Source organism: Mus pahari, chromosome 5, assembly GCF_900095145.1.
Source record: "Mus pahari chromosome 5, PAHARI_EIJ_v1.1, whole genome shotgun sequence".
Taxonomy (NCBI): Eukaryota; Metazoa; Chordata; class Mammalia; order Rodentia; family Muridae; genus Mus; species Mus pahari.
The window spans coordinates 91454749-91474851 of record NC_034594.1 but is presented as its reverse complement, the minus strand read 5'-3'; the positions used below and the strand labels follow the sequence as shown (position 1 = coordinate 91474851).

Here is a 20103-nt window from a genome sequence, read left to right as displayed (position 1 = left end):
CATTACCTTGTCATCATTGACATTTACAATACTAGATCAGTCTCTCAAGACAAAGAGCAAACAAGTCAATAGCAGTGCCCATGATCAGGAAGAAAATGCTAGCAAGAACAACTCAAAGACAGAAACTTTGTGGGAGCTTAGGAACAACTTCTGTCATGAAGCCTATCATCTGTTTGATAATCTACCATAACCCAAACCCAGGAACTGACTTTTACTACCCATGCATCACACATCAGGAAACTGGGGCCCCTGATCAGGAAGAAAATGCCAGCAAGAACAACCCAAAGACAGAAACTTTGTGGAAGCTTATGAACAACTTCTGTCATGAAGCTTATCATCTGTTTGATAACCTACCATAACCCAATCCAGGAAGTGACTATTACTACCCATGCATCACACATCAGGAAACTGAGGCACATAGAGGTTCTATTGGTTACTTTCTATGTTAATGTGACCAACCAGTTTAAGGAAATTAGGGTTAACTTGAGGTTATATCTTGAAGCTACAAACTAGCATGGCAGGGAAGCTATGGATTAGAGTGTGAAGCAGCTGGGCTCATTGCACCCACAGTGAGGAAGCAAAGAGAGTTGAATGCTGTTGTTCAGTTCTCTTTGTTCATTTTATTCAGTCCAAGCTCCCAATCATGGAACCTTGACAGTCACAATCGGTGATTCTTCCCACTACAATTAACCCATTTATAAACTCCCCCAAAATCATATGCTAAAGTTTGTCTATTTAGGCAATTCTATATACTGTCATGTTTATAATCAATATTCCTCACTACACAGGTCACTTTATTAGTGACTAATCTAGCCAAGTGGCCTTCAAATTTGTAACCCAGAGCTATTTAAATCCAACCCCATTTGCCTTCCTCCTGACTGTCATAAAACACTGTAGGAATAAAGATAAGTATAGCTAGTCCCAGAGATCTAAGGTCTTGACAGCAGAGCATCACACTGCACTAGGGTGAGTTAATATAGAATATACTGGCTTTCAGGTTCCTATCATACACATGCATACATACATTTGCACACACGTGTGCACACACACAAACATTCCTATGAACCCATTCAAACATGCAATGCAGACACATTCATACACATTCACACATTTTGTGTACACTTGCATACACATAGCCATACACATTTTTGGCAATAATAAAAAAAACAGTATTGATGCCTCAGGTCCTCTGTTTGAAACTTCAGAATTATAGCCTGCTGAGAAAGCGAGAAATTATACCTGGAATCTTCAAATATTATAATAAATTCCATGGTTTTAGTACTAACCAACTAAATACCCATTGTTAGAATCTATTAGTAACAGCATTGCTACAGAATGCATAAGCTTAAATAACTCCAAATGTGATTATCTGGGTTTAACTTTTTCTTTTTTTTAATACAAAGTCTATAAAATACCAGACAGCCCATGAAGTGTCTCTGTAGCTGAGGATGACCTTTTATTTCTGATATACTTACTCCCCTTTCCTGCATGTTGTGATTACAGATTTGTATCTCCATATACAACTTATAAATGGTCTCCTGAAAGACCAGCAAGTGCTACTAACCACCAAGCAATTTATAATGTGTTTTTATGCATGGTCTCTCAGTGAACCTTCAGCTAATAGTTCAGGATCCACCTGTTCCTGACTCAAGAACACTGGGTTCTGAGAAGTCTTCCTCCATGTCCTTCTTTTTACTTGATTCTGGGTACCTGAACTCATTCTTTACGTTTGCATTGCAAGTACATTATCCACAGAGTCATGTCTCAACAGCCAATCTCATGTTTAGAGTCCAAATAATGATAGTGTTTATTTCTCTATGTTGTGGTGAGAAAAAAATTATGAGTCACCCTAATGAGCTTGTACCTACTTCAAAGTAATACATTATAGATAATAATGATGAAAAAAATGTAGTTTATTAGAATCCATTCTAATCCTTGGTTTTAGTACTAGCCAACTAAATACCCATTCCATTTATATTAGAGTTATTATTTGGGCATAGTGAAGGAAAATCTATGGAGAAAAAGCCAACAAAAGCACTAAACATTTTGAAAAACACTAATATCCTCAATCTTATTTCAACCTAATGACATTTCTCTGAGAGAAAACATTTTTTAGATTAAACAGAACATATGACACCAAAGAAATGTTTTAATCATTATGACTATATACTGCTCGTGCAGAAGACTGGAGCTTGGTTGCTAGTTTCTTTGTGAGATTGCCTTTTACTTCAAGGGTGATTCCTCTACACTATCAACAAGCACATATGATGATGCCTATGTATCAACAAGTGTACACATAATTAGAAACAAATAAATCTTTTTTTTTTAAATCACCATTAAAAGAGAGTTGCTTAATTGTGCTTGGTCTCCATGTTCTCCCACATTATTTGAGTCCTATACATGATGCATAATTTTTGTTTGAAGATATCTGACTTGAAATTTTTATCAATAACAGCCATGCTACCCTCATTCTGATCAGCCACACAAAGCATCTTTTACTACCACAGCCAGGCACAAGTATGTGAGCCTAATTCAACCCTGGAAAGGATTTTCCTATTTGGAGTTGAGTAGTAACTGTTGTTCCAGTTTGAGGACAATTTGTATTTGGAAACAATGTGCCATTGATACCTATGCTATAACGTCCATCCATTTCTGTTACATGAGACAAAATTAAATTATCTATTGAGTTTCTTCATGAAGAGGGATTGAGTACATTTCTTTTAAAATAGTAAAAACAACAGTTCCACATTTCCTATCATTTAGATTTTTGGATTAAAAATAAGATGTGTGTATCTGAAAAGTTGAAAGGATAGAAATTTTTTATTTCAGATTTTTAATTTCATTTAATGGTGCATAAGTTGGAATTGCATCAATGAGTCTAAATTATTTCTTAGCTCAGAGAAATAACATAATTATTATGTAGATGCAACATAGAAACACAGTATTGTAATTAAAGTCAGGAGGGTTCTGTGATTCAGAAATTGTTTTGTTTTGGTTTTTTATTCCTTGAGACAAGTTCTCATGTAGCAAGTTGCTTTTAAAATCCCCCAGTAATCAAAGATAACTTTTATTTCCTATCACTTTTCTACAACTCATATGTTGGGATGTGCCACTACAGTTACTTCATGCAATGCTGCAGGTAAGCCCAGCTGTCATATCAGACAAGCACTAGACCAATGATCTACATCACAGCCCAGGATGTATTATTTATTTCCTCAGATAGCAGGCATAAACACAAATTGAAATTAACTTTTAAAAGTCTATGTATCTTAACTGAAATATTGTAAGTAATATGGTGTATTGGCTAGATTTTACATGAACCTGACACAACTTAAAGTCATTTAAAGGGAGGAAATCTCAACTGAGAAAATACCTTCAGAAGATCAGGCTGTAGGCAAGATTTTAGGACATTTTCTTTATTTGTTATTGATGCTGGAGTATCTAACCCACTACTGCTGGCTCAATTTTATTCCTGGCCTGTGGTTCTGGGTTTTATAAGAAAGCAGGCAGAAAAAAATCATGATGAACAAGGCTATAGCAACATTCACTCATGGTCTCTGCATCATTTCTGGCCTCAAATTTTCTACCTTGATTTGATGTCCTAACAACTTTTTATAATGAACTATTATATTGAACTATGACCTATATGCTCCACACTTCAAGCTGCTTTTACTCACAATATTCCATCACAACAATAAAAGCCCAGATTGTGGGGTATTGCTCTGACAGATCTGACCATGATTTTTGGGGAGTATTGTGGAAGAGCTTTGGGATTTTGCATGAGAAAAACCATTGAGTGGTTAAAGCTTGATGAGCTTTTATGTGGAAATATAGAAGAGTGTTGGGAGATATGCAAATGAGAGAAGCCTGACTTGCAAAATTCCAAAGAGAAATTTAAGAGGCACTTAAAGTCTATGAGGGACATTGCATGTTTTAGATTAAAAATCTATGGGTAATCATGTAGGGCTGAAGAATTCACTGTGGGATTAACAAGATATGGATACCCCTACAGGGTGTCTTCTGCCTTGCAGGGACGACCGGTCAGGTTATCTCGAACTGATAAATTAGCAGTGATTAAGTAAAAACCAGTATTATTGAGGAAAAGTCTTTTGAATAGTGTTTCCTCAGGATCAGCACATAGAAGCTGTGTTCCAGTGGCAGTCAAGTTTGTATCTTGGTGCATAAGTCTCTTTTAGATGGTACTGGTTTGAAGGCATTAAGGTTATTTAACACACCTGAGGCTTGGCATAGGAAGACAGGGTAGCAAGAGGACTCAGAAGAGGCTATTGATTAAAGTGCAGCCGAGTTATAGCAGAAGACCTCAGTGTTTTAACAATGGCGTAAAATAAGAAATATCTTCTGCCAGGCAGTGTTGGCACATGCCTGTAATCCCAGCACTTGGGAGACAGAGGCAGATAGATTTCTGAGTTCAAGGCCAGCCTGGTCTACAGAGTAAGTGCCAGGACAGCCAGGACTGCACAGAGAAACCCTGTCTCGAAAAAAATAAACAAACAAACAAACAAACAAAACCAAAAAAACAAAAATAAAACAATAAAAGGAAAAAGAACTATCTTCTATGACAGCAGCATCCATGGAATGCAATGCTCCTGAGCATAGGAGACAAGTGGTGTGAATTGGTGAGAGAGGAGCCAGGTCCTTTGGAGGAGATCAGAAGATCATAAGTGAATCCCAGACCTTGAATACTCAGTCATTTAGTGTTGGGTTTGTTTGTACATTGAGCCAATTTTGATCATTCCCTAGTTATTTCCTCTTGGAATAAGATAATTCACATAATCAGCCACCAAACGCAGACACTATTGCACATGCCAGCAAGATTTTGCTGAAAGGACCCTGATATAGTGTCTCTTGTGAGGCTATGCCAGTGCCTGGCAAATACAGAATTGGATGCCCACAGTCATCTATAGGATAGAACACAGGGCCTCCAATGGAGGAGCTAGAGAAATTACCCAAGGAGCTAAAGGGGGCTGTAACCCTGTAGGTGGAACAACAATATGAACTAACCAGTACCCCCTGAGCTCGTGTCTCTAGCTGCATATGTAGCAGAAGATGGCCTAGTTGGCCATCATTGGGAAGAGAGGCCCCTTGGTCATACAAACTTTATATGTCCCATACAGGGGAACGCCAGAGCCAAGAAGTGGGAGTGAGTGGGTATGGGAGCAAGGCAAGGGGAGGGTATAGGGATAGGAAACATTCGGGATAGCATTTGAAATGTAAATGAAGAAAATATCTAATAAAATAATTTAAAAAACAACAAAAAAGAGAAAGTATTTAACTTCTTTTTGATTTTACAGGAGCCCACAGTTAAGAGACTGAAATATAAAGACTCTTCGGACTTTTGGGGAGGATAAGATTATTTCAAAGTAACGCTGAACTTTTAAATGTTTAAATTTTTAACACTGCAGAATATTTTAAGAATATAAAATATATTGTGGTGTTGGTATTAATGTGTGATCTTAGAATTAAACAAAAATGGATAGGTTAGCAGCTTTGTGTTAATATGAAGTTTATATGGAATCTGTTGTGGTAGCTCATATTTATTTCAAATTGACATAAGCTAGATTAATCTGTGACGAGGAAAACTCATTTGAGAAAATGTCTCCATAATGCTGCATTCATGCCTGTAGGGCATTTTCTTAACTACTGATTGTTATTGGAGGATCGAACCTATTATTGGTAGTGCTACTCCTGGGCTGGTGGTTTTAAGTTCTATAGAAAAGTAGGCTGAACAAGCCATGAGGCACAAAGCAGTAAACAGTACTCTTCCATGCTTTCAAGCTCCTGTGCTTTTTTTTTCCTGCTTTGGCTTCTCTCATAGACTATTGTTTCTCCCCTTCCCTCCTCATGTGGCCTTTGATCATGGTGTCTTTTCAGAGCAATGGAAAAGTAGCTAGTACATTTGGAAAACAATAAACTTGCTCTAAAATAAAAGCACACCCCTATATAAAAGAAAACAAGGCTCACTGTGGCTGGAAAAATGCCTCAGGTTTAACAGCTCTTGCTATGCCAATGTAAGAATAGGACTTATGCACCTCCAGAACCCACATAAATGCTGCGTAAATGTTGCAATAAATCTCCAACCCAACTGTGCCCTGGCAGTGAAAACACAACTCAATTAATATGAATATATGCTATGTGCCTAGGTTAGGCAGATCTACCACTACACTATCATCTCCCCCATAGAATAGACCCCTTAGAACTTGTGGTTTCTCCAGGCCAGGTGTTTCTGCTCCACTTTCCTTCTTCTCCTCGTCTGTTGTCCTCTCTTCTCTCTCTCTCTCTCTCTCTCTCCCAAAACCTTCAGCTCCACCTTCCCCTCTTTCTCTGCTCAATCACTGGCTCTAGCCTTTATTTATAAATTAAGGTGGGAAGAAGGTTTATAGGAAATCAACTGAGTGCTGACTCCTTCCTTGTTCCCAACCCCTCACAAGAGAATTAATTAACATCTAATACAATTATCCCCAGGGCTATCTGAAACAGGTAAACATGTAGCAACTTCCCCTTTAATTCCAGATTCAGAAGATGGAGACAAGATTCCTAGAGCAAGCTGGCTAGTTAGCCTAGCAATGATATAGGTGAGCTTTCGATTCAACAGAGAAGCTTTACCTTCATGACTAAGATGGAGGGTAATCAAGAAATACTTCAGTTGTCAACTTCCAGCCTTTACAAATACACCTAAACACACACACACACACACACACACACACACACACACACACACACACACACTATGTAAGAAAAGAAAACCATAGATTAAAAGTCTTTCAAAAATAATTTTCTCAGTTGGACTACTGACAAAGAAAAGTACATCCCTGGGCTGATTACCCACAACTCCTTGTTATTTCTGCAACGAAATCTATTTCTCCTGTCATGTTTTTGAATCAAGGTTAATTTTTCTTGTGAACAACTTATAGCTGCCTGAAAAGAGCATTTTAATTTCCTTTTCAGCCATAGCCTTTCCTGTTTTAAATATATGGAGTTATAATGAGTTCCTTTTGTATTCCTGTGAAGAGACACCATGGCCAAAGCAACCTATTAAAATAAATTATTTAATTTGGTGATTTACTTTCAGCTTCAGAGGGTGAATCCATAAAAATTGTAGTGAAAGGTAGCCATGGTGTTGGAGCAGTAGCTAAGAGCCAAAATGTTGAGAAAACAACTACCAATCAGAGAGAGAGGGGTGTGGGGAATGAGAACTGGGAATAGTGTGGGCCTTTGAAATCTCAAAGAGTGACCCAACTGGCACACCTCCTCCAACAAAATGTACACTAATTGTTAATCAAGAAATTTCAAATATATGAGACTATACTCATTCGGTCCACTACAATAATTAGCACCAAAGCTAGCCTTTCTCCTCCATATGCATAGCTTGCAGATGATCAGAATGTGGTGTTCACTGGCTGCCCATCACCTAGGCACTGTTATGAGTTGGAGGTGTCAGCTAAAAAATTGATGTTGGGATACTCACGCCATAACTTTTCCAAAAGGAATTTTTGTTTGTTTGTTTTTGTTTTTCTTAATAAAGAGATTTTCCTTTGATAGGACACAATGAACTGGTAGGGTTTAAAAGTGTTGTGTTTCTGGTTTCATTGTTGTTGTTATTACCATTCTGGATAAGACTGAATGAAAGCCAAAAGGTGAGTGGAGTAATGTGGAGACAGAAACAACCAGACAGGTCCAGAAAGTCAAATGATGATGGTACTTGTGTTTCTAAGTTCAGTAGAATTCAGAAAGTTGGCTTCACACTCAGATTTTCTCTTATCATTGTGCTGACCTGGATGTGACATATCCTTAAGATACTGACGGATAGGAACTTGCAACCTCATTGCAATGTACCAGAGAGACACACATTTTTGAAGAAGATAATCATGCCTTTTTGGAAGTTCTATTTACTGTGACCTTGCTAGATATATTTCAAAGTTAGTCCCCTTTAATATTTATATAATTTGTAACTCTCAAAATTTCAGCTCAGTAGGAGGCTGAATAGATAAAACAGTCAAAGTGCAAACATAATCCTTAGAACACCTGAAAAGCTAGATGTGGGTGGGAGCTTGAGTCTGGAATCCCAGTGTTCTTTCTTTGAGACAGGAAAGAAAAAGAGGAAGATCTTTGGAAGGTTTCCAGACAGCTAGCCTGCTGTAATGAGTGCTGAACAAGGGACTCTTCCTCTGAGGATGTAGAAGCCCAGGGTCAACATCCATGATTGTCCTCCTACCGCCACACAGATCTCTGACAAGGGATATATTCAGTAGTATTCACATAAATAAGAGATATATGCATGCACATAGATAGGCATAGCACCATTCACTTTGCAATTTTGTTTCTCAGTTTTATATTGAATATACCAGATCTGAATAAGAAAAAACCCAAATGAGCATACGAGGAAAATGAAACTAAAGTCTTTCAAAATGAGTACTTCAACGAATATAATTTTCATTATTAGTGAAAGCCTACCCTGTCATCCTCTATAAGATGCATGTAACAATCAGGATTACAGTGCAGCTGAGAAGTATGCCACAGACTTAAAACACAAACGGAAGAACTCCTGTAATTGAACAAGCCTGGTCTTTAATAGACATCCTTAGAACATGTGTCAGCTTACCTGATCAAAAGTATTTGAAGGGTTTCACCCATTGCTCTGTGATTTCCAGGTTTCCTACAGGGTGAAATGGAGTTTAGCTCATTTCCATTTATCTTTTTAGGATCAAGTAGATGTGGGAAAATACCTAAGCAAATGCTTAGCCCATTTTGTCCTTAGAAATAATCTCTGATATGCTTGAGCTTTGAGCTACAAAATCACCAAACAGAAGAAATACTAGCTGTACAAACAAATAACCATCAGAATGCTATGAATGCCATCTTAGTGTCAATTTAGAATTATATTGCTATGATTATTACCATCTGATATTAACATGTTTCCATATTTTAATGAGTATTTTCTTTAAATATCATGGAGAAATCACTATTAGTATTGTAAAACAATAATAATAACCCTTTAATTCTGACTTCCAGGGAGAATAGATTAGGACCACCTTGGTCTGGGAGGAGGCTAACAAATAAGAGTACTACTGGCATATCAAATGGTTCAGTCTTCATCCAGGAAAGTCTCCTGTTGCAGTTGTTATGAGTTTGTGTTTTCTTTGTCTTTGGAAACTTCAAGCCACAGGAATTCTAGGACTTTTTTTTTTTTTTTTTTAATCCTTTGAGAGCACCAAGTAAAACAAAGGCTTTGAAACACCTTAGGTGATGAATGTCTAATAGTACTTCCTGAGGAATCTCCAGGAAGAGATGGCTTTGTTGAAATGATTGACATGCCTAAATATGTTTTTCTCTTTCCTGTTGTGAAATGTTTCTCTCTCTCTCTCTCTCTCTCTCTCTCTCTCTCTCTCTCTCTCCCTTCCTCCCCCCTCTCTGTGTTTGTCTCTCTGTACTTCTCTCTATCACACAAACACACACACACACACAAATACACACACACACACACACTAGTAAAATATAAAAGTGTTGTATATATCTAGAATTTTTACTGTTTTGACATCAAAGTCTTTAAGGGTGGAAAATAAGAGTGAAATTTTACAGTCTAAAATTGATCAGACTCAGATCTCAGAGTTGACTACATAGAATGTGAAAGAATCAATTATTTGCTATGTTGAAAATCTGAGAATTAATGGATAAAGATGAATACTGAATGTGACTACATAGAAAGATATTATGATGTAGTGAATAGACTCTGAAAGTATAAAAATATCAAACAGCAAACTTTAAAAAGAAATCTATAACCAGACACATAAAATTGCACAACATCAACATACACCCTCCCACCAAGTTTCTTATGCATAAGGACGTATAATCAAAGCAGCTGTGTGTTCCAGGTGTGTGGTATGTTATAATTTTCAAAGGTAGAACCAGCTGAGGAGATCTCAAGTACAAGGAGACAACAGAGAAGGAATGTGCTCATGGGCACTTCTGCATTTCAAAGAATGGCAGTGACTGGCTTGCACATCAGTGATTTTTCTCAGTGTGAGCCCTCCTCATATAGTTTCTATCTACAGTGATAATATCATGGATTCAGAGCCATGAGAAATATGCATTGGAAGCAGTTGTAAACCAGTGCTCCTGCCACTATAGCCACTTAGAATGCGCTTGTGATTTCCCTCCTTCTCCTCTTTCCCTCTACCTCTCCCTCTTACCTCTTCCATTCCCAGTCTCGATTCCCTTCCCTCTCTCCCTCTGCCTCTCTCAATCTGGCATGGCTATTTTGTGAAGATCAAAATGATCTTCTTAGAGTCAAGATGAGATAAATGCATTCCTTCAGATAAAATTTTATAATTCAGAGACTTTAAGAAAGAAAAGTAATATATCAAATTGGGCTGTCTCAGAAAGGAGAAAATCACATTTTGTACAAAGCAGAAAGATCTAAGATATGGAGAAAAGGAAGTAAAAACGCACCAGGGCCACATTAGTGAACCAGAACAAACAGCTTCAGAAATAGCATTGTTATTATTGTTATTATTATTATTTGATAGGGTGAGTAATAAGCCCATCAAGAAGTCATTTACATTGATTGATTCATTTGATTGTTACTTGGAAAACTTAAATTTACATTTTCTCGACTTATTTTATACACACATTATGTTCTAGAAATGCCATATTCTTTTTTTTTTTTTTTTTCTGGATTTTTGAGACAGAGTTTCTCTGTATAGCCCTGGCTGTCCTGGAACTCACTTTGTAGACCAGGCTGGCCTTAAACTCAGAAATCCACCTGCCTCTGCCTCCCAAGTGCTGGGATTAAAGGCATGCGCCACCACACCTGGCTGAAATGCCACATCCTTTATAAATCTAGAAGACTAGAGAAACAGTTGGTCATTTCTTGTCCTACCAAAGCTGTTACACTATTAGCACAACTCGTTCTCTACAGCAAGTTTTCAGAGACTATTTCCTCTGTCTTGCAAGTCTACATTCGGTACATGAGTCAGAGCAGCTTCTAAGTTCTTGTCAGTGATTGGTATGTGGCCAAAGAACCCCACGTAGCCTACAAATGCCCTCAGATTTCCCGAGAAGTTATTCCAAAAGCTGATATTAAGACTCAGAATTAACTGAATTCCTGCTTAAGGTATCCAAAATTGTCCATGTTTTCTAAACTGTACTGTAACCAACAGAACCAGAGAATATGAGTTAAAAAAAAAAAAAAGTAGGAAATAGCAGGGCAGTCAGAAATCCAAATATACAAATAGTTTCAAAATCTACAAAAAGACCTATAATTTGCTAACTTCTAAAACATAGTTACCAAGATATTACAGATAATAAAAACTGGAGCCAGGGAGATGCCTGCTGGAAGATTTGACTTTGCATACTCATATAAAGCTGGAAGTATTTTTACAGCTATTTTTACAGGTATTTTTATGGCATGGTGTACAAAGTAGAGAACAACAGATCCTATCTCAAACCAGGTAGAACAATGAATACCCAAAGTTGCTGATCTCCAAAAGCATACAATGCCATCTACTTCTCCAAGGTCATACATGTGACATCTACTTCTCCAAGGTCATACATGTGAATGTGCACACACTCAAAACATTATACTCATGTACACATGAGCAATAAGTAAAATAAAACTCAACTGTGTTCTACACAAGATCATAAGGAGGCTTTAAAAATAAAAAAAATATATTAAAAGAAAATGATGAGAAAAGTAGTATAAATTGTGACCAATGCAAAGGACTAATGTCTACATTAGTTGTAGCCAAAATATATTTAGGAGCTAGGAGGCATTGTTAAAGATCAGATGTCATTTAAAATATCCAATTCTTCAGGAAAATATCAAAAGTTCCTTGTTGTACAGGCAATACATATTATCAAATACAAAATGAAAATTCACAAAGCCTGCGTAAAAACAAGAACATTCACACTTCTAATGGAGCTTTCAATTCTGCAGTTCATCTTACTTCATTCCCTTAGGTTAAAACTAAGAAGATGTAAATAAAAACATGACTATGTAAAATATAATAATAATAATTATAAAACTTAAATTAAAATGTTATTTTGCTTTGTTACTTGGTTACCTTTCTACCTGGATTACTAACAATTTACCAACAAAATACTTACTGCAAATAACTAACCATTATTCATGAGCAAACCAATTAATTAAGCAGATGTGAATGACACTTTGCATCACTGCCATGTGTATGTCTTACTATATCCTGTTTCAAAGCCTATATCAGGACTACAGATACGAGCAAAGTCTTCATATATGAATCACTGAACACAGAAACAGAGATGACAAGTTCATTAAGTTTAACAACATTCGGTGAAAAGTATAAAATAGAAAAACAGACCTGTGACTTTGCCTAGGACAAGCGACCTCAGTGTTCCAAACTCAATTTCTGGGGAGAAGTTATAGCTGAAGAGTTGTTGGTCCATCTGTAGGAATACAAAAGAAATTCATAGCCCAGCATTTGAGAAGGCATAAAGCAATCCCATTTATAAACCATTTCCAGCCTCATACAGAGCAGGCTGCTCTCTGGAATTCTCTCTCAAGAGAGATTCAAAATGTCCTAGCAGTTGTGCAAAGATTCACATAAAGTACATTTTCTTTCCTCCTTGTAAAAATTGGTTCTTTCAAGGGCTTCCATTTCCTTAGAAACCCTACAGGGCTATTGTCTTGTTTTTATTTCCCCACTGGGAATTTTTCTTTGCAGGATTCCTCTCTGAAAATGAGTAAGCAGTGAAGTCCTTGGGTACCTGCTCTGGGACAATTAAATGGGGCCCAGCTATGCTGCCCATTCCCATTGCTTCCTCCCCTCTTGCTCTTACAGCCATCGTCATTTCTCCTCCCTATCCCTGCCACCTCTCAGGTGAGGGCTGTAGGATTTCCTACTCATGAAACATAGTTTAAAAGATATTGGAGGAGAGACTACACACATTACTGCCATTGACAGGAATGGCTGGTCACCTCACACTGGAAGGGTGAACAGAAGTCACTGCTGGATTTCCCTGGCCTTGTGCTCTACGGCGCCCCTCTGGTATCGCCTCTGGCTTCATATAGTGCTGATACTTAGTTGCTACCCTCTTCTTTCTCCTTCCTGGGCAGTTCGACCAATCTATCTCCATTTTTCTCAGTCTAGTCAGATCCAGTAGATCCTTCAGTCTCTATCATTTGAGAAAGTGTGTATATATGTGTATATTATTTAAATGTCAGAAGACCAACCCAGGTGCTATTCTTGAGGTGCCTTCCACTTTTTGTCTGAGGCAGGATCTTCCTTTGTCCTAGAACTTGACCAAATAGGCTAGGCTACCTGGCCAACAGGGTCCCAGGAAATAGTATGTCTCTACTTCCTCTCAGACCATCACAGGTACTACAAGCGTGTGGTTGTCATCACTCCTAGATTGTTATAAGGATTCTGGGATCTGAGCTCAAATTCATATCCTCATGCTGGCAAGGCAAATGCTTCATTAAGTGAGCCCTACCCCTGCTATGCAATCTTCACTCTGAGCTTCCAAATGATACTATTCTCATCATTTTATAGGGCAAAGGCAAAGAAAAGTGTAAAGAAAGGAAGAGAGACATTTATAGGATGGAGTGAGTGTGCTCTGCCTGGAAAAAATCAAAGGGATCAGGACTAATACCTAATTTTTCCTTATATTTCCTCCATCCACAACTTTAAATCTACACACATCCACTAACTGTCTCTCTTTAGGACTCTCCTGACCTTGTAGTTTGTCCTATAATTTAGTCCAAGTTATTACCCATAGTGTGTTGATTTAATGACATTTCATTGTTTTTTTAAATAGATTACAATACTTCTTATCTGACATACACTGTATAAAACAGGACATAAGTACATACTTCTGAATATCATCTTCCTTACAATGTTAGTGACATAGAAAGAGACGTCACAATGGTGAATTACTCAACCAAGGCACACAAAATAGTACATAAAAAATTTTGCATGGCCATGTTGCTTCTGGACTCAAGATCCTTGTCTGTGTCCCCAAGTAGAAAGATTTGTCTAACTGTCCTTGAAAAGGCAATTTTAAAAGCCAAGTTGTAGAGAGAGGGAAATTCAGGAGTGCTGGGGATCTTACTTGGTGTAGTTATCACCACCTGGTCTTTCTTTTTGACAGCTGTATAGCATTCCTGAAATGCTCCACACAGGCTGACCCAGGGCTAAGGATACATGAAGACCTGATTTTAGATGTTGTTGTGTTTGTCTGTTTGCTTACATCAGACAACTTTTTCTAGGTGATCAAGAATGTATGTATGTATGTATGTATGTATGTATGTATGTATGTATGTATAAATGTAGTGTGTGTGTGTTTGTGTGTGTGTGTGTGTGTGCTTGGAATGGTGCTAGAATGGTCACAAAGACAAACATGCTATCTTCCTGGGTCGGCAAACTGACTTGATAAAAACATAAGGTCATTGCTTTAGTCGTTTCTGCTTTCTTCAGCATTTTGCAAATAAACAGTGATTGCTTATTATCGACTATGATTGACTGGTGAAAGTTACATAGAGAAATGAAACATGTGCATTTTACTGCTTTCTCTGTGTTCTACTTGTCTTTGTGATGAGGACAGAAAATGTAAAGGTATTCAAAATATTATTTGTGAAATGTTCAACAGAACACGCCCTGTTTTCCCATCAGAACTTCACTAAAATTAAAAACAAACAAGGGACTAGGGAGATAGATCAATGGATGAAATGGTTGCTACAGAAGGACAATGACATCAGTTTGGTCCTAGAAACCATGTAAAATGTCAAGTGTGATAGCATGTGTTTGTAATCCCAACACTTGGGAGGAAGAGGCAAGTTTTCTTGAGCTCACTAGAGAACCAATCTAGGCTCTTCTTTGTGATTTATAGACTTATGAGAGTCCTTGTGCCCAAAAAAATAAAACAACAACAAAAACCAAAACAAAATAAAAACCAAAAAATTAAAAAGGAGGAGAGCATCTCCTTGGCGCTAAGACCTGAGGATGTCCTCTGGCCTCCACATGGCACAGACACACATTACACAAATAGGAAGCTATAATTATGATTCCTATCATTCACCAATTAACTATCTGCAATTAAGTATCTAATCTACACCCTAACTCACACATGTTCAAATGTGTTTCTCCTACTCTTTTCAGGAATGATGTAATAGGTAAGAGGTAAATTTTTGATGTCATGGGAATCGTTTGTGTGTCTAGTAATTATTTATGAATGTCCATGTAATTGGAAAAACGAATAGTCATTCTTGTGGTTTGGTATCCGGCTGGGACAAGGGACTAAGGTATATATTTTACATGTCAAAGCAGATCTGGCCTCCTGGTTCTCTGAGCATCCTTCAGTCCCCATCTGAAATACCGTGCCCCCAACCTTGAGCTTTCCAGCCCAGAGGCTATGGTGTTTGCCCTTCTCCCAGAGGCTCTTCCCTATATAATCTAAACACTGTGCTCACACCCTCTCTTTCTTCTCCTCCTCCTCTTCTTGCTGTGAGAGGGAACACCTTTGCCCTTTCTGTCTTTCTCTCCACTGCCCATGGTGAGTCCCCTGGCTACAATCCCTGGGACCAGTGAACTCACCCAAGGCAGCTTCCCAGTAAGCCTTCCTTTAATATAATCTAATCTGACTTGAATTGGCTCATTTCATTGGTGTCGAAGGAATAACCTATCACTTATGTTCTCCCACAGGTCACATCAAAATGAGCCTCCCTGATGCTCCCCTGAAATTCTCTCCATCACTCTCCATGTGACATGTTCAAAGGGACAGGGAATCTTTCTGGGTAATTTTTGCCTTATACCACTCACTTTGAAACATATCTGTCTATACAGTGATTACAGAGGGTTCAAAAAGTGATGCTCTGCCAGGTGTGGAGGCGCATGCCTTTAATCCCAGCACTCTGGAGGCAGAGGCAGACAGATTTCTGAGTTCAAGGCCAGCAAGAGTGAGTTCCAGGACAGCCAGGGATACACAGTGAAACCCTGTCTTGAAAAACAAAAAACAAAAGAGAACAAACAAAGAAACAAACAAAACAGTGGTGCTCCAGCCAGAACATTCCCAACCTTAAACACTGAAGTCACAGCACTTGCCTTGATTTGAGAATGAACTTGACATAACTTAGAGTCAGCTGGAAGAGAGTCTCAATGAGAGATTGCTTGCCTACATTGTATCCACCATTGGACATGACTGTAAGGAATTATCTTAAATTAACTACTCTGTGAAAATCCTGGCCACTGGGAATGGAGAGAGTAAACATTTGCTTATGCCTCCCCAGAGATATTTCACACAATACTCCAAAATTGGGTTCTATGAAAGTAATATCATTCATGCCTGGAGTAGTACATTTTTGTGTAGCATGCTGGTACTAAGGGGAATAAAAGTGTGATAATTAATCTTGATTGTCAATTATAAGAAATTCAGAATTACCTTAGAAATAAACTTTTAATTATGTCTGTGGGGGTGAGTTTCTAGATTGGATTAATTTTGGTGGAGCAACATACCCCAAATAAGTACAGCTGTATCCCAAAAGCTGAGGTTCTGGAATAAATAAAAAGTAGAAAATGAGCTGAGCCCCAGCATTCATCTCTCTCTGCCTCCTGACTGGCAATGACCAGCTGTCTCATGCTTCTGTGGCAATGATGGACTGTACTCTAAAACTGAAAGCCAGAGTTCATTTAAGCTCTTTCTTAAGGCATTTTCAGAGCAATTAATAATGTAATACATATGGAAAATTCATCTTGGAAATTGGTATATATTGACATTTCTAAAAACTTGACAATATTTATTTATGTCTAGTATTCCGACTAACTGATGAGAATAGTATTTCTTCTTTTGAGCCAGAAAGACTTTTATTGCATTATTTGCTTGCTTGCTTTTGATGCATTCAATAATTACTTAGTTTGTACTTCAGACAATTATTTGGTGGATCTGGAAGGGTATTTAAAAGGCTAGAAGACATAAGGATTTTGGAGCTATGCTTGTGGGAAGGCCATGAGATCTGACTCATTGGTAGTAGGGTGGGCCTTAGAAGGCTGGACTATTGAATCCAACCATGGGGGAGACAAAGAGTACACACAAGCTCACAGGTGAAGATAGGAGGAAATGGCTAATGAGAATGTGTGTTTCCTTTTTTAAAGGATACAGAGGTCACAGAGAAAGAAAGAGAATAAAGTCATCTTTTGAAAAAGATGTCATTGCCTTTGTTGGTAGCAAAGAAAGAGAATAGGATTTGATGTGACAAATTTAGAGGATACAAGAGGAATGGATTAAACTTAACTAAGCAAAATGGTGATTGTTAAGCTGATTAACACTCTCACTGATGATCAAAGAGAGGTAGTCTAAACTTTGGCTGGACTTTATTCAGATTTACCCTATTCTTCTGCTGGCTTTTTATACAGAGTCAGTAATATTTTTCATATGCCTATTACACTGTTTTCTGAGGCAGTTCTCCCTGTGCTCTCATACATCCTTCAGAAACCTTCTGCCAAGCAGCTCTTCTCTGTCTACAAGACCCAGTTTCACTAGGAAAGAAAGTAGTAATGTATAGAGACCTGTGTCTTCCCAAGGATTTCTGTATCCCTTGTGCCCACTTCTGTTCCTAGACCCTATTCCCACTTCACATATAGCCCTTCTACAGTCTCTTTTCTTTCCTCTTTGCATGCATTATTCTTGTTACTCTTTCTGGTTAGGAGCTGATTAAACCTGAGCACAGCTACACTTTCCAGCACTTCCTCCTATCTAGTGGTTTCTGATAGAATAGCTCTGGTTGGGAATTCAAAATTTTGCACCCCTAGCACTTTTCTAGGCAATGAGAATGTCAGTGGGGAATGAGGAACATGCAAAATGCTGTGCTAGACTTTGGGTCTTCTCTGTACTCCAGTATGTAGCCTCCTGGGGCTCAATTATATTTTATAGAGAAGCCTTGGCATGTAGGCTGTGTGGAAAGGTGAGAAGTGAAGTACCTGAATGGAAAGTTCTGGACCATCTCGGCTAATCTTCACCTGATGCACTCTTCTGTTGGCCAGATTCTCTGTGTTCATGTGGAACACATGACTTTCATCCTTGCTTAGTCGATATCGAACCTGTAAACTTCCTTGAAAGAAAAAAGAAGGGATTAGAATTAAGAGTATCAAGAACAACACAGAAAGATGTGCTGTGATCAAATTGTTTACACCAGGGTTATTTCTGTTTTCTGGACCTCTCTTACTTGGCATTAAGATTTTTCTTCATCTATATATTCTTCAGAGTTCAAATACAAACTTCTAAATATAAATAATGATTAAAGTGAGTATGTTTCTCTGTTGTTCTTGTTTTGTGAATATTTGTGTACCCTTTTAAATTAAAATTTAATTTAATTTAAAATTAAATTAAAATTGATATCAGCACAATGGTGTAGACTTATAATCTCAGCACTCTACAGGCTGAGACAGAAAGGTTATGGTTGAAATCAAGAGTGAGACCCTGCCTCAAAAAAGCAGCTAGAAAGAAAGAGAAAGGGGAGAGAGAGAGAAGAAAGAAAGCAAAAGAGAGAAGGAGGGAAGAGGAGGAGATTGAAAATAAGAGATCCGTATTGACAGTCACACCAACTGACAAATTTTGTAACTGGAATACAAATCATGAAGATGACATATACTCTCCTGACATGGTTCTCTTGCAATATCATTATTTCTTCTGAGCTTGAGAGAGAGAGACCTTCCTGTTTTCATCCTCTGGGATGTCTTATAATGTTCCCAGTTTAAGTTCTGTCTGCCAAGGTCACCAATCTAAATCCGCATTTCTCCTTAGGAAATTCAAATTTTACTGGGAGAGTATTTTTTAAGCAACTGTTCATTATCCACAAGATCAGCAAACCAGTCCACTGAATTTTAACATAATCTCTAAACTGGCATAATGGAAGGAAACTAAAGGGGATTTAGGACAGTCCTGAAAGGCATATGAAGTATACTTTCATTTCTTGTCCGGTTTTGTGTGAGGAGGGGGAAGAAGATTGAGTGATCCAGGAAGACAAACATTACAGCATAAAGAAAGTAGCTCCTATAGTATGAATATTCTTTCTTTTTAATTTAAAAGTTCCTTTATATGAAAACAAGGCATGGAAGACAGACATCCTTTGGCTTATCTTCGGCATGTGTTCTTTTCAGCTTTCCAACATGTCTGACTGAGATAGTTAAGCAGAGTGGACCAAGTGCATAATATATGATTCTACTACCTTGCAGTCAGCTGTACTGTACAGTGGGAGTCTTCCTCAGATATCAGAAATTCTCCTTAAGTACACAAGAGAACAGCAAATGTTGTGAATAGCACAGTGTCATACTATGAGGGACAATAAGGAGAAAAGTACATTTACTCAAACTGGGCCAAGAAGATGGATTGTATTCATCCCTTTACATATTCACATTTTTTTTGACCTTCCTCAACTCACTCATTTTTCTCATTGCTGGCAATCATAGGAAAACAACACATATGTATTAAAGACTGATACCCTTAGACATTGTCCCAGTACTTGAATCCCCTTTTACTTTCTCTGAATACTTCTGCGAAAGTCAATATTCACTGGCTCTCTCTTGCCTAGGGTTCTCTATCTCCACACCCCTCCGTCAAACCTACTCAATGATAAACACTTTAGGTTTATAGTCCCATAGGTAGCAGACTGTCACAGGGAATGTACTATAAATATAATAAACTAAAGAATAGGCTAGGTTCCAGGTCAGAATTGCATTGAGAGCAATGCATCATTCTGCCTTTAACTCCTGTGTGGTCTCACTTTTCTCTCTATTGCACATTAGCAGTGTTGTGCATTCAGAGGACACTTCCTCTGTGCAAATATGTGCAGAGACTTGCTGCTTATGATATAAAAACTTAAAATAAAATGATTTTTTTGAAATGCAGTTATCTCTTCTTCTGCAAATATGTTCCTGAATAAACATTTGTAATAGAATGCACTACAGTCTCCAAAAGCATCCAGTAAAATTTTAGTGGGCCTTTTTAATGTTGAAGCATTCAAATTCTATATACTTTTTATTGTATTTTTAAAATAATTTTGAGACAATTCTAGGTCTCTATTCTCTCTCTCTCTCTCTCTCTCTCTCTCTCTCTCTCTCT

At 37.9% G+C, this 20103-nt stretch overlaps 1 protein-coding gene across 1 annotated transcript in view; it reads right to left on the bottom strand.

Moving 5' to 3' along the window:
* Cntnap5 (contactin associated protein like 5) overlaps positions 1–20103 on the bottom strand; it is an 858611-nt gene that overhangs the window by 36118 nt on the left and 802390 nt on the right. Inside the window, exons 20-21 of the mRNA XM_029539128.1 lie at positions 17964–18094; positions 12354–12438 (exon numbers count right to left, since the gene is read on the bottom strand). Coding sequence (XP_029394988.1) covers positions 12354–12438; positions 17964–18094 — 216 coding nt within the window. The remainder of the gene's footprint in view (positions 1–12353; positions 12439–17963; positions 18095–20103) is intronic.